This window comes from Hyaena hyaena, unplaced genomic scaffold (assembly GCF_003009895.1).
Source record: "Hyaena hyaena isolate Hyena2069 unplaced genomic scaffold, ASM300989v1 scaffold_40, whole genome shotgun sequence".
Classification (NCBI taxonomy): Eukaryota; Metazoa; Chordata; class Mammalia; order Carnivora; family Hyaenidae; genus Hyaena; species Hyaena hyaena.
In genome coordinates, this window is record NW_024080672.1 from 3,604,945 (window position 1) to 3,620,964 (window position 16,020).

Consider the following 16,020-nt stretch of genomic DNA (forward strand, 5'->3'; position numbering starts at 1 on the left):
CCAAAGGCATGCTGCCTTCTAGGCCGGCAACAACCAGCCCTCCTTCTTTACCTGATGTCCGCAGGCTGGCTGCAGCTGCCTTTGGGTTTCTCAGGCATCGCTTGATGGCAACCCGTGGGGATAATGGCTCTCTGTCCACCCTGTTGCTCTCCAGGGACAGCTATCATTCTCCTAAGCAGAGATTTTAGGTAAGCATCCGGAGACAAGTCTACCTGGGTTTCGATTTTTAAATTAAGAGCTGTGGAGTCTGGCAAAGCGTGAAGTTTCTTTTTTGGCAGACACACTCACATGCTCCTGTTGCTGAAAAGCAAGTCTGTGGCTTAGTCCCCTTTTTATCATCATCAGACGCTTGACGTTTGGGCGATATTCTCATCCGAAGGCTCACAGAGAACGCCTTTGTGAACATCGGAGCTCACTCAGTTCCCTCCTTAACTCCTCCTCGTCTCCGCACACCACCCCAATCCTATACTGAAGCATAAGGGGGCGGATTTCTGCCAACATTTTAAAATCACCTACATAAAATGCAGATCCCTGGCTGTGTGGTAAAACACTCCCTATCACAAACACATGTGGGCCTTGCTTCTTTTGTTACCGTTTTTTGGCAGCCCGGGGAGTGCCATTTCATCTCTCAATGTGCTTTGCGTTCACAAGAAGAGTCAGCGGGCTCAGTGTGATATTTGTCACAAGTTCCAGAGTGGCGGCCAATCCCTTTCCTCACCTCTGCAGCACACGCTACCCTGTAGCCACAGCCTGGCCCCCTGAGCTAGATACTCCCTGCACCAAGCCAAGTAGGTCACATGTGCGATGCCAAGTGCCAGAGTGGCTCACAAGGCCGGTCTGGGGGACATAAAGGAACCGGTGGGCAGAAGCAGCCATCAAGGATCTGGAGGACATGCTGAGTGTGCCTTGTGGGATTGTCATCGTAAAGCAGTGCAGCAGATGGGGACAAGTGACATGTCCATTGCTCCTTAGTAGCTCAACCTTCATGTTTGCCCTTAATAGACTAAATATTAATATTTAACCTTTCCCCTAAGAGGCTGATTTTCTTCTTTTTTAAAAAATATTTTAATGTTTTATTTATTTCTGAGAGAAAGAAAGAGAGAGAATGAGCAGGGGAGGGTCAGAGAGAGAGGGAGATACAGAATCTGAAACAGGCTCCAGGCTCTGAGCTGTCAGCACAGAGTTCGACATGGGGCTCAAACCTGCGAACCAAGAGATCATGACCTGAGCCAAAGTCGGACGCCCAACCGACTGAGCCCCCCAGGCGCCCCAAGGGGTTGATTTTCAATCAAACATTTTCCCTGATCTCAACTTACTCTTTATAATTTGCCTTTTGTAATGTACATTCTTATATGTGATTCAGGATAATAATAACAAGTATTTACTACAAGGAGGTACTGCTCTATGATAATTACTTGTTGAATTCCCTTAATAATTCTATAAGGATAACATAGGCTATTCTTTTAAAAAAAATTTAAGTTTACTTATATATTTTGAAAGAGAGAGAGAGCACAAGCAGGGAAGGGGCAGATAGAGAGGGGGACAGAGGATCTGAAGTAGGCTCTGTGCTGACAGCAGACAGCCCGATGTGGGGCTTGAACTCATGAACCATGAGATCATGACCTGAGCCAAAGTCAGATGCTTAATCGACTAAGCCACCCAGGTGCCTCATAGACTCTTGTTCTTAGACAACAGAAATTCTTTCTTTTTAAAAAAAAAGGAATTTAATGCTTATTTACTTTTGAGAAAGAGAGAGAGAGAGAGAAGGGGCAGAGTAAGAGGGAGACATAAAATCTGAAGCAGGCTCTAGGCTCCACGCTGTCAGCACAGAATCCTGATGCAGGGCTTGAACTCATGAACAGCAATATCATGACCTGAGCTGAAGTCAGACGCTTAACTGACTGAGCCATGCAGATGCCACGACAGAAATTTATTTCTTATAGTTCTGGAGCTGAGACAAAATGCTGGCTGTTTTGGTTTCTGGTGTGAGCTCTATTTCTGGCTCATAGATGGCTGCCTTCTTCCTCTGTCTTTATGTGGCAGAGAGAAAGAGAGAGCAAGTGAGCTCTCTGATGTCTATTCTAATAAGGACACTAACCCCATAGAATCAGAGCCCTGCCCTTATGACCTCATTTAACTGCTTCCTTATGGGGTCTTATTTCCAGATATCGTCACATCGTCATATGAATTAGGGAAGACACAATTTAGTGTTGTTTATTATTACTATTTTTTAGAGCACTGTGTTCAAATATTGCTGGAGGGAAATTCAGAACCTCATGAGTATCAATAGGTATCTCTTTTATTGCACTTAAAGAAAGCTTAACAAATATCTTTCAAACACAAGAAAAAATTACATAAAGGAGTGTTTTCCTAAGCGTTTCCGATCTATTGAGCTAATTTCCCCACCTTAGTGGCAATTAAATATCAGAGGCAATATGACAGACAGTAGCAAAGATGATATGGGAACAAAATTTGAATCCCCACCCTATCATTGGATGATACAGAGTCTGTTTCTTCATATGTAAAATGGAAATGATATGGTATGATTTGCAAAGATGTTCTGATAATATCCATGAAGTGCCTATCACAATTTCTTAAGAAGCAAAGCTATTTTAACATTACCAAACATAAATGATGAGCCCACCCTTATAATTCCTGTCTTTGATTGGTATATCTTCTGTTCCTTCCTAACTCTTGTTACTTTGCATGCAAAAAGATTATAGTGTGTGTTTTGAAATACATATTTGTTAGAAAATATAACAATAATAAGAACAACAGCAAAAGAAAACAATCTGAAATGTCCAATGTCCAATAAGAAGAGGACTGTTTGGAAAGTTAATTACATCCATTCGATGGAATATTACTTAAAGGTAAGAATTTATAGTGTAACTTTGAAAATGTGTGTGATATATTGAAAGAACAGCAACAAGTGCCACTTCCAGTCTTGGCAAAGAAATTTGTTGCTCTCAATCCTCCTACAAAATCAAAAGCAATGATCAAAACTAGAAAAGCTGGACAAAATACAGAACAGGCCCATTTAAAAGTCATGGTGATCTGCCAAGGTGGCCAGGATGTGAGGAGTACATTAGTTTCCCATTGTTGCTGTAACAAATTACCGCATATTCAGTGCCTTTATAACAACATACATTTCTTGGAATCCTGAAGGTTAGAAGCCTGAAATGGTCTTAATGGACTAAAATCAAGATGTTGGCAGAATTCTCTTCCTTCTGGAGGCTCTGGAGGAGAATCTGTGGCCTTGCCTTTTTTAGCTTCTATAGGCTGCATGAATTCCTTGGCTCATGGTCACTTTTGCTATTTAAAAATTTTTAATGCTATTTTGCTATTTTCAGGGTCACCAGTGTAGTATCCTCAAATCTCTGACTCTGACTCATCAGCTTCCCGCTTGTGTTTATTTTTAAACTTTTTTTTAAATGTTTATTTACTTTTGACTGAGAGAGAGAGAGAGAGAGAGAGAGAGAGATTGAGCAGGTGAGGGGCAGAGAGAGGGAGACACAGAATCTGAAGCAGGCTTCAGGCTCTGGGCTGTGAATATAGAGGCTGACGTGGGGCTCGAACTCACCAACTGTGAGATCATGACCTGAGCTGTGTCAAATGCTTAAATGACTGAGCCACTCAGGCATCCTTCACTTATTTTCTTGTAAATAAACTATATCCCCGACATGGGGCTCAAACTCATGACCCTAAGATTAAGAGGCCCATGCTCTACTGACTAAGCCAGCCAGGTGCCTCCTCGCTCATTCACTCATGAGGATCTTTGTAATTGCATTGGGTTCATCTGATTAATTTTCTCATCCCTGAGTCAGAAGATTAGCAACCTTATTTCCATATGTAGCCTTCATTCTTTCTTCCACATGATATAACATATTGACAGGTTCAAAAGATTAGAAGAAGGGACACTTTGGGGAACATTATTCTCTCTACCATAAGGGGCCAGGCTTACAAACAGAAGGGGAGGGCAACGAGCTAGTCGGACATCCTGTGGCCCTTTCCCATCCAAGCAATGGTTGATTTAGGGCCAAGAAGCTACAAAACCTTTACTAAAGGAATAATTATGAGGCTGGAAACCAGCATGGAGCTTTGGGGAGACAAAAATTGGTGTTTATAGCCTGCCACAAAGTAGAGGCCCTGGTTAACACTACAAATGTCAATTTAAGATGATGGAAGTAGACCAGCTAAGATACAGATTTAAATATGATCAATTCTGGACTTGATCGAAGTGCTTGACCCCTATTCTAACTGCCTGACAGAAGCAGAGTAAAATCTCTTTGATGGAAAGTATCATCAGCCACAAACTGAAACTATCTCTATAATTCTACCCGCATAAGGTCTGACTTTCAGTTGAAAACTTGTAGACATACCAGAAATAAGGATCCAGTTACCATGAAAAAATAGAATCAGGCTAAATGGTGATATAAATCTAAGAGTTATCAGAGATGAGCACCAAAATAAATGGATTAATGTGTTCCCCAAAACAGATAACAAGGTGAGGAATAGATATTATGTGAGTTGAGATCTATAAAAAAGAAGAAAACTAAAATTCCAGAACTATAAAAAAATAATTACCGTGATTAAAAAATAAATGGGCTAACAACATATTCAGAACAGCATCCGAGAAGAATGAAAAACTAGAAGAGAAAAGAGAAAATATCAAAACTGAAGAATGGAAAGAAGAAAGAACAGAAATAAAGCTAGATGGGATGAAATGAAAAGGTCTAACATTCACATAATTAGGTCTTCACGGGAGAGGAAGGTGAGAACAGAGCACAAGCAGTATTTGAAGAGCTAATGACAAATATGAAAAAAGATATCAAGTCAGAGTTTCAAAAAGCTTAAGAAACCCATATGATACACAAACACACACACACACACACACACACACAATTTAAAATCACAGCTACATAGGGGCGCCTGGGTGGCTTAGTCGGTTGGGCGTCCGACTTTCGCTTAGGTCATGATCTCGCGGTTCGTGGGTTCAAGCCCCGTGTCGGGCTCTGTGCTGACTGCCAGCTCAGAGCCTGGAGCCTCTTTCGGTCTGTGACTCCTTCTCTCTCTGACCCTGCCCTGCTCACGCTGTCTCTCTCTCTCCTAGAAATAAATAAAACATAAAAAAAAATTAAAAATAAATAAATAAATAAAATCACAGCTACATATACATAGTCAAATCTTTTGAAAACCAGAAACTGAGAAAATTCTAAAAGTAGTCAGGTGGGGAAAGAAACCGCTTCCAAAGGAGCAGCAGTCAAATGGACAGCTTCTGATCAGAAGTGATGCATGTCAGAGGACCGCAGAATAATATCTTCTATGTGTGGAAAGACAATAACTGCCTAGTTAAAATTCAATTCCATGAAAAATGTACTTCTCAACTAAAAGTGACAGAAAGACATTTTCAGACAACCAAAACCAGAAATGGTTGCCAACACCACTTTACTAAAATAAATAATAAAGGGATTTTTTTTAAAGCAAGGAAAAATAATTCTAGTCCAAAGCATGGAAGTGCAAGAAAGGCTAAGGAGCAATTGAATGGGTAAATTTATGGGTAAGTCAGTGACACTGGCTATGTAGCATGATGCAAAAAAGTTTGTGGTGTTTGAATTATATATAGAATTTTTTTGTTTTTAATTTTAATTAATTAATTTTAATAATTTTAATGTTTATTTTATTTTTGAGAGAAAGAGAGCATGAGCAAGGTAAGGGCAGAGAGAGAGGGAGACACAGAATCCAAAGCACGTTCCAGGCTCTGAGCTGTCAGCACAGAGACCAACATGGGGCTCGAACCCATGAGCTGTGAGATCATGACCTGAGCCGAAGTTGGATGCTTAACCAACTGAGCCACCCAGGCGCTCCATGTTTTATTTATTTTTGGGAGAGAGAGAGAGACAGAATATGAGTGAGGGAGGGGGCAGAGAAAGGGAGACGCAGAATCTGAAGCAGGCTCCAGGCTCTGAGCTGTCAGCACAGAGCCCAAAATGGAGCTCAAACCCACTGACTGTGAGATCATGACCTGAGCACAAGTCAGATGCGTAACCAACTGAGCCACCCAGGTGCCCCCTTTTTTGTATTGTTTTTAATGATAACAAAAGGAAGGAGAGCTGGCAAGGAAGAACTAAGGTTATTGCATTTATCTGGAAAATGGTAAAATTCTAATTTATATTAGGACTGAGTAAGTTTACAACTTATATTGTACCCTCGAGTATAATCATTAAATAAGATTAACAGAATATATAGCCTGACAAGCTTATAGAATAGGGCAAAAAATGAAAATGATATAAAAACAGTTGAGTAATATGAAAAGATACAAAGAGGAAGAGAACATTGAGATACAAATAAGACAAATAGGAAATAAACAGTAAAGTATTAGATTTAAACACAAATGTATCAGTAATTACACTAAATGTCAATGGACTATTTCATTGAAAAAATATTGTCAGGCTCCATTCAAGAAAAACAAAACCCAATTATATACTACTTATAAGAGATATATCTTAAATTTAAGCAATCAGAAAGATTAAAATCAAAGAGTTGAAACAGATATTCCATGCAATAATTAATCAAAAGGAAGTAGACATTGTTACCCTACTATCACCAAATTAGGTTTTAGGGCAAGAAGCATCACTAGACAGAAAAAGGGACATTCCATAAGAATAAAAGATTTAATTTGCCAGGAAAGTATAAGAGTTATAAACTTATATGCACTTAATAACAAAATAAATGAAGTAAAAACAGAAGTAAAAGGAGAATAGAAAAGTCTTATATTAAATATGTATTATTTATAATCATCTTATATCATATTACATATTATATATAAATATATATTAGAATACTGTACCACAATGAAAATAAAGTGGCAACTGCTATATGTAAGAGAATAAGTAAATGCCATGAATATAAAGTCAAGCAAGAATGCCACACAGAAAAGAGCATATATGGAATATGTCCATTTGTCAAAATTCAAAATCTGGCAAATTAACCTCAGATATTAGAACTCAGGACAGTGGATACTCTGGGAAGAAGGGGGAATAATGACCACAGGGGGACATTCCTCTATTCTATTTCTTTATCTACATGATGTTTATATGGGTATCTTCACTCTGTAAAAAATTCATTGTGATTTGTAAATTTTTCTATATTACACTATAACTCAATAAGTACGTTTAAGAAAGAAACAAAGCAGAATCAATCTTACATAACATTGTTAAATTGTGTAAAATTTATGTAAAATCGTGTACATAGGCATCAGTTAAAATACAATTTCAGATGTTGAAATGTTGACTTCTTCTTTTCTCTTTAAAAAAAAGTATTCGAATTGCTGTATAACTTGTTATTTAAAAACAAACAAATAAATACTAAACATGAAGTCCAGATTACTTTCTGCATGGCGAGCCTCCATTTGTCCAGGAATTCTAATCTTTTGGAATCAGTGTTCAGAGTTCACCTGTTATTGGGGTTCCCAAGTCAACACCCAATCCAAGACTGCCTGTGCTCTAGTTTACGGAGCACACAGGGCAGACAGAGCACTCACCGTCTTCCTTCCAGATCCCTCTCAGGTCAAGAGACCCTCCACTCTTCATCCTCCCCCCACCCCATATTCATACCTCACATGCATTCGGCCATAACTGTTTCTGCTCTGACTCATTCGTTTGCTATGATGCTGGTGTTTAATTCTTTGGTATAATTTATCTCGATTTAGAAACTATAATGTTATAAATTTTCCAACATAGTTTCCCTTGACCTGAGCCCAGAAATAGGTCTCTCTACTGTTCCTTTGTCCAAGGTAGTTCACGTTGCATGACATTTAAATTTCTTATGTTATTAAATGGCTAGAATGACTGGGGCAGGGGAAGAAGAGCACCTTTATACATTAGGCTACCAGTGATTTCTACTTCATCTATCATTCCTTCCAGCACAAATGAGTGATGCATATCATATCCCAGTGACCCTTAAGAAATTCTTTGTAAACTCATTTACTATCCCAAAGCAAAGTACTTTTATGGTAGTATGGCTCTGAGATTAATTTCTTTTTTTAAATGTTTATGATTTTTGAGACTTAGAGAGACAGAGACATCATGAGCAGGGGAGAGGCAAAGAGAGAAAAACACACAGAATCCGAAGCAAGCTGCAGACAACGACCTGTCAGCACAGAGCTGGATGTGGGGCTTGAATTCACCAACCATGAAATCATGACCTGAGCCGAAGTTGGACGCTTAACCGACCAAGCCACCCAGGCACCCCTCTGAGATTAATTTTTATTTGGAGCATGGATTTGCCTAATGGAAAGCTCGAGCAGTTGGAAAGTTGTAATTCCAAATATTCAAAACTACAGAATTGAGGTCCCAGTGTTGCCTCAAATAAAAAAACTGAGGAAAGGGGCACCTGAGTGGCTCAGTCAATTAAGCATCCGGCTATTGATTTTGGCCCAGGTCATGATATCAGTTTCGTGAGTGAGTTCGATCCCTGCATAGGGCTCCAAGTGCTCACAGTGTAGAGCCTACTTTGGATTCTCAGTTTCCCTCTGTATCTGCCCCTCCCCCACTCATGATGTCTCTCTCTCTCAAAAAAATTAATTAATTAATTAATTAAATAAATAAAATAAGCCAAGTTGAGAAGATTTAAATTTCTTCTCTTGACTAACTAAGCAAATGCTCACCAGGGGACAATCTTAATTTCTCCAAGAACTTTCTGGAGGTAAATACTGTAATCATCACATAGTCACCAAAGAAGCCCTGCTGATCCTTAAAAAGCCGAGGCCTGCAAACCAGAGGCACAGGGATGGGCGTGGCCAGCTGCAACATCTGACCTCTAAAGTGGAGGTCACGCTATTGGCATCAGATAGACAGATTTTGTCCTGGGGCTCCATGCGTGAGACACAAATGTGAGCACAGAATTGCCAGAAGGTATTACACTGAATCTAACTCACGTCGTTTGTTCAAGCTCTCCTTTGCTCCCAAATAGACTAATTCTCTCATTAACAATTTGCTTTTTGGGGCTGAGTATTGTCTTTTTGAGTGTCACCTTGTCTCTTGAACAATATCTAAGGTTTCACCTTGTTTTCATTAAGCACTATGACTTTAATGAACCCACACCACCCTGTTCTGTAGAAAGTAGGGCTGCAAAAGACACATTTTGGCTACTGTGCAACTCTGTAGGGTCAGCCGTGCCTTATTGGTTCTCAGGCTTTAATGCCAATCCCCCCATCCCATTCCCCACAGCTTACAAGTCCCAAAGTGTTTCCATACCTGGTAGAAGTCACCCACTTGCCGCACATAGCCAGCCACTTCGTTATCAGATTTAAAGATCTTCCAAACTTTTCTTTCTGCCTGCTTGTATTTCTGGGATCCTTTCCACTTCATGGCCATCAAAGAGTGCTCTGTCAGGGAGGCCGCCACAATGATGTCCAGTTGGCCATTGTAGATCAGAACCTGAAATGAAATGAAGCCGGGGCCAAATGCGGGATTCAGCAGGCAAAGCCAGCGAATCTATCTAGGTATAGATAGTGGGAACAGCAGGGGAAAGGTAATGTGAGCTTTTCTGATACCGTGCTCAGAGAGGCCAGTTCGGCAGGGGAGTGGGGTCATTTTCTTCCAGTTGGCCACACACCCCAACAACCTGAAATAAACTCAAGCCTGGTCTCAGCCACTGCAATTCTTCCTAAAGTTTGAAATGTCCTAGGATCTGCATAAAGGCTTCTCTCAGTTACAAACACATTTGTGCTGTATTATCCAGAGACAGTACTTAGATGTACAGCTATGTTAGAGAAGAGAGTGTAGGTACATTTTAGTGGAACAGAGGAACGTTACATCATTGGATTTTCGTGAAACCATATTTTATTCACTCAGGTTTCAGCCACTGCTGGGAAACTGGGCATTCTCTCCGGAGCTGCGAATCCATATTGTTCTCCCCTCTGACATTGACTTTACAGTGGCAACTATAAGTTTTTGAGGCGGACAGATAGATGCAGGTGTCTCAGGTTTGTTACATGTTGGAGGCAAATATGTTTGCCATGCCACTTCTAAGACTTCCTTTTCTTAAACATGATAGCCACTTGTCAACAATGCGGAATGTCTTTTCTTCCCAGAATACATTTTTTTGTGTGTGTGCTAAGTTGGTGGATAGTATAGGAGAAACGACATTGAAGCAAGGTCTTCTCTTTTCTCCAAAACCAATATTCAGTTGGCTTGAAAAAGAATTCAGATACTACCCAGTACTGAGGAAGTGTAAAAATGGTACCACACTTAAGGAAAGCAATGATCCATTTTTAACAAAAAGATATTAACATGTTGAGGCTTGCTGTCCCTGTAACCCCAGTTTGTGGAATGAATTCTATGAAAATAAGCCCAAATAAACAGCGACACACACACACACACACACACACACACACACATACACGTACGTATCTATTGCGCCATATTTATCAAGTCTTATAATGAAAAACTTGAACACAGTCTAAAATTTCGATAGTGACTGGTTACATAAACTAGGATACAGAAATTCTATAGGATAGTGCAAAACCATTTAAAACGTTTCACTGAACCACGAGGCAATGTGGTAAGCAATACTTATCACACACTGTTAAGTATGAAAGCTGAAAGTCAAATACATTTCACAATTATGAATGTATAAGATAGGTATACGTATTTACATATATGGAATGCAACTTTAAAGAAAATGAATACTGTTGGTTAATTTAGGTGGTACAAATCGGGGTAATTTTCTCCTTTGTTTTCCATGCTTCTTAGGTTATTTTTGGGCAACTCACATGATCTTAATTGTCATAAGGCATTGTCATTCAACTCCCACCAAAGAGGTTTTCCTCAACTCCACGATACCTTTGATCTGCTTGGAAGTTCTGGTTTTGCTCAAGTGAAGACCTTTGGTTGAATCCTCAAACTGGATATAAAAAGTTTCACTGCATTTGTTTCCATCTCTGCCTTCCTGGTATACGCTTCTTAAAAGGCTTGCACATAATTAAACAGCCCAGGACTTTTACACACTCCAAATCCTCAAGCAGCAGTGGGCCAGGATTCAGCCTAAGATGAAAGAGCCCTGGGCCTCTGCGGCCGGAGCATGAGGTCTTTCATGTACTCCGTCACCATCACCACCTCCGCACTCCTAAGCAGAAACCCAAAGGGAAAACTCCTGATCGATTTAAAGCCTCTTTAAAAAACTCAACTCAACTATCGCCATAAAAATTTGCTTTGTGTATACAAAGAAATTGCCTCAAAGACCTTGGGTACTTACGGTGCATGCAAAACTCCTACAGCCGTTTTGCCAACAATATGGAAACAATTACATGCGATCTGTACCAGCGAACAAGGCTTAAATACTCCGCCACCCTAGGAAGGCCTGATTAACAAAGACAATTATCTATAAAGTGATTCCTCTTCCAGAATTCAAGGAAAAGATGCTGATTAACTAGCAAATACACAAGCGTGTCTAGCTGTTTTCTACTCCGTGGCTACCAAATGAAGTTTGCATCTCTCTGAGGGTCTCTTGTAGCTACCTCACTATCATCGGTATATTTTGAAATCCATTCGAATGTTTTATCTTTCAGAGTGCAAATCCACAGGCGACAGCAAAAACAGGCTTATGGGTACAGCATTAGAGCACAGGTTTGTTGGACTGAATTGGGATGAAGCCCAATCCCTGAGCTGTACACCCTTGTTATTCAAAGCTCCTTGCAGACACGAGCACTAACTCTGGAACGAGGCAGTGAAGGGCTGAACTGCCCAATTTTGTGCATGTGAAGGGTAGAATGCCTACTTTGGGGTGGGGGGGGCAATGGAAATCTTCTTTTTAAAGCAAGGAAAACATTTTTAAGTTCTAAAGGGCACACAAGTCAAATGCAAAAAAAAAAAACCTCAGATTAATGATGAAACGGAGTGATTTCAAAGCTGGCATTTAAGGCTGCCAGCATTAAATATAAGAATTCCAGAGCTTTTATTTTTATCTAAATGTCACATTTACTCTCATCAGCCCTGACAGGAATATCTCAGTTGCCTTTAGGGCTGGGTGAGTGGGAGAGATATCCCAGGATCCAATGACAGTAAGCCAAGAAGCTGGGGAGTGGGGATGGGGGTGGGGTGGAGAGAACAGTGGGTGGTCCTGAAGCCCAAGGGCACACGTTGGCCACCTTTGTCCTGGTAGTCAGAGAAGTTCCAGAACAAAGCTTAAGCCCTGACTAGTTGGCCAGATGTGAGGGATGGAACACATTTGTCCCACCTCTTCCCCTAGGGTGACCAACAGCCCAGGGTTTGCCCTGGCCTGAGGCGTTTCCCAGGATGCTGGGCTTTCAGGCTAACCCTGGGACAGTCTGGGGCAAGCTTCTCCCCGAGGCTTGCTAGTATTTTAAGCAACAAGATCTAAAGACACAGAGGAGGAGATGAAATGAAGGCAGCTTTCAGCTACCCTTGTCTGTCACAGTGACTGTAATAAAACCAGGCACAGGAAGAGCACTGGCTGGAGCAGGCTCCCAGGGACACACGAGGCAGCACCCCTAAACACTCAGTTCCCTCACTTTCCTTTCTGGACAGCTGTGAAGCGTCCATTCAATGGCAAAGGCAGTCACTCTCTTTAGAAAATTTTCTTTACTTCTACTAGAGGTCTGACCAGTTAGCTCAGTGGAACGGATGGTTTTACAAAGACATGGAAAAATACTTCTTATTACAAAATTAACGAAGACTATGATTCTACTGTTTGTACTCTAGGATTATAACATCTTTAAAAAGATGCTTCAAGGGGCGCATGGGTGGCTCAGTTGGTTAAGCGTCCAACTTCAGCTCAAGTCATGATCTCACGGTTCATGGGTTCGAGCCCCGCATCAGGCTCTGTGCTGACTGCCAGCTCAGAGCCTGGAGCCTGTTTCAGATTCTGTATCTCCCTCTCTTTCTCTGACCCTCCCCTGCTCATGCTGTCTCTCTCCCACTTTCTCAGAAATAAATAAAAAACATTAATGAAAAATAAATAAAAGGATGCTTCAAATTTGGGAAAAGAATACATCAAAATATCGACTGTTAAGAAAGCTGAAGTGGGGGTGATTGGTTTTAACTTGACTGTTTTCTAGGTGGTTTTTTTTGTTTTTGTTTTCGTTTGTTTGCTTTTGTAAATGTGATTAGGATGTGTTCATAGTGAAAAAAATAGTAAAACAAACTAACACTAAGAGGTTGGGAACCTTGGGTAGCAAAAATGGGCCTTTATTGAGGAATAATTTGTATTAACTCCGATATTACCAGCTCTCAACTTGTCATGACAACTAGGTAAACAGCATAACTAGTTTCTTTGTAGATGATCTTAAAAAAAAATCCATTCCAGAATTCAAGCATTTATAAGAAATGGTAGAAGACGGCTTGGATTACAAGCATCTTTTTTGTTCGTTCGTTTGTTTGGTCAAGGGCAGAGATGAGAAAAGCATTTTTATTACGTTCTTTACCTTCCAAAGTGCTTTTGTGTACATATGGCTTTATTCTCACACTGCCTCTTGAGGTCAGGATGAGAGGAATGACAAAGTCTGCCTCTACCTTAGTGTTAAGGAAACTGTGACACAGCGAGGGGCCAGAGGGGTCTGAGAGCCCAGACTCCCAAACTTCTACCTAGAACTCCTAAAGAAAGGAGCTAAATTCCTTCAGACCAACAGGCATTTACTGACTCCCCGCAGCTAAATGTTTCATGCTACCGAAAGGTGGCTGAGTGTGAGGTACAGTCCACGTCTCCAGTTCAGAAACAATGTTGGTCTGTTCGTCCAGGTCTGGTGACATCTCTCAGTCATTTCTCACTTTGGCTCTATGGACAAGGATGTGTGCAAGGCCGTTATCCAGCTGGTGACAGATGCCTCACTTCTGCTGAAGGGAGTACCAGTGATTAAGCAGCTGTGACATAGCATGGGCTCCTTGAGACCCAGGCTCTCCAGGCTCTTGCTCTGCCCATAGCCCTTGGTCAGAGCCGGGCATCCCAGAAAAAGAATTGACACTTACTGGGAAGAGTCCATTGCCTTCTCTAAAGGTTTTCTATAATGCTGCATGTTGATCACGCATTGCTTTGGCCTGCCTAGCTCCACTCTCCCTTCCCCTGATTACTGGACTCCCACACCCTCAATGGATCCGGTCCTGGTGGAGGCTGTCAATCACACCCTCCTGCCTCCTCTGTGCAAGGGATGAGCGTATGACCTAAGCTAGGCACTCAAATGCTCTTTTCATAAAATGTCACTTGTGGGCAGAGTGCATAGGGTTCCCTGATGAGTCTGCCCATTAGTTCTCCTTCCTGGATCCCCAGGATTTTCCTTAGTCTCAATCCAGTTCTTCAATCAATGTTTTCTGGGAATTCTGTGACCTATCGTGTCAGCTGATAAATTCCGTTTATGCTTCAAGGAAGCACAGTTGTTTCTGTTGCTGAAAGCATGAAATCCAAACTCAGACACCAATGGACCAGTGCCCCCCACGCCCCAGCTTGCAGTTACTGGGAACCCCTGGACGTGCAGCTTAACCTCCATGGGCTTCTTTCCCTTTTCTGGCCATGAATATGGTAGGACCTACATCTCACGGTAGTCAGAGTAAAGGAGGTAATGTGCACAGGGTTGTTAGTGCAGTGCCTGACTCAAATTAGTTCAGTGAGTGCGAGGTCCTCCTCTTCAGGTGGGTTGATATTCAGTTAACGACCTGAAAGACTCAGTAAAGCACTTCTTCTAAAATAAGCCTTCAGAATATGCAGATGGTCCTCTCGTGTCAAACACTTGGTTTTCCCCTTTCCAGAAAACACCTAAGGTAGGAGGAATTTGGGCCGGGATAAACCTGGACTCCATCTATTCAAACGCCTGAGATAACATGCCTTTCACTTAATTTTACACACAGTGGCCACAGTACCTCAGTAGTCTTTTTCTTGGTAGTCGGAGCCATGAATTTATAAATTACTCTTTTAAAAGAACTTTCAGTTTTGAAGCATGGGGTTCAAGATGGCCAGGAATGTGCCCATATTTCACTGCTAGAAAAGTATGGTAAAGAGCATAGCTTTTCAATGGACATTTTTGAATAAGAGAAGAACTTTCTTATTCCTCTTATGTTGGAGAAGCTGTGCTAAGCATTTTGCATCCATAATTTCACAGCACCCCCAGAAGGCCAGTGTCATTTATCCAATTTTAGGGACAAGGAGACAGAGGTGCAGGGAGAGGAGGCAAACCGGCGACAGAGACTCAAGTTCAGATCTGCTTGAGTCTCAAGTGTGTGCTCCTTCGCCCTCTTCTGTACTGACTCACTGTCTAAATCATTGGCCCCCAAAGGAGCACACTGAGCAGGTGGATTATTCTATAGTTGCAATTCAACAGGCAGGAAGCAAACCTAAAGATAAGCATGGAATGAAGGATGCATGTTTATAGTTAAGAGCACAGGCTCCGGGGCCGGGTTTGAATCCTACCTCTGCCTCTTACTAGCAAGATCATCTTAAGTGACCCAATCTGTCTAGAGCTCCATTTCCTCCTCATCTGTAAAATGGTTGGAGGAGAAACATATATGACAGAGGGTCAGTGGGAGAATTACATAAGGTAATGCATGTAGAGCTCCCTACATTGTGGGCACACAGTAAATATTCAATTAATGCTAATAGCTATTATTATGATTATCACCACATTTGAATAGCTCCACATAGCTATTCAAATTGCTCCACAATTTGCAAGTGAGATGTTACCTGTGAATTACAAACAGGACTTAGGATGTAAGAGTTAAAATTCTGATACAACTGCACTAGGTCATCAGTTTAACAAAACAAACAGCAGGGGTGTATAAAAAGTAATATGAGGCTTGCAGACAGAAGCCTTGAGCTCCAGCCCCAGCGCAGCCTCTCAAGGCCTGGGCATACCGAGTGACCTTGGGTATGTCATTGACTCACTCTGGGCGTTAATTTCTTCCTCTGTGAACTGGAATACTTATATTCTAGGATTACTGGGAGGACCAGATGGGATGTGAGATGCAACTGTACCCTGTAGCCTGAAGAGCAAGGTTTTATCAATGTTGTTGTTAC

At 41.3% G+C, this 16,020-nt stretch overlaps 1 protein-coding gene across 1 annotated transcript in view; it reads right to left on the minus strand.

Annotated features, from left to right (window-relative positions):
* CPVL (carboxypeptidase vitellogenic like) overlaps positions 1 to 16,020 on the minus strand; it is a 112,575-nt gene that overhangs the window by 22,160 nt on the left and 74,395 nt on the right. Inside the window, exon 11 of the mRNA XM_039229883.1 lies at positions 9,255 to 9,437. Within this exon, the coding sequence (XP_039085814.1) occupies positions 9,255 to 9,437 (183 nt within the window). The remainder of the gene's footprint in view (positions 1 to 9,254; positions 9,438 to 16,020) is intronic.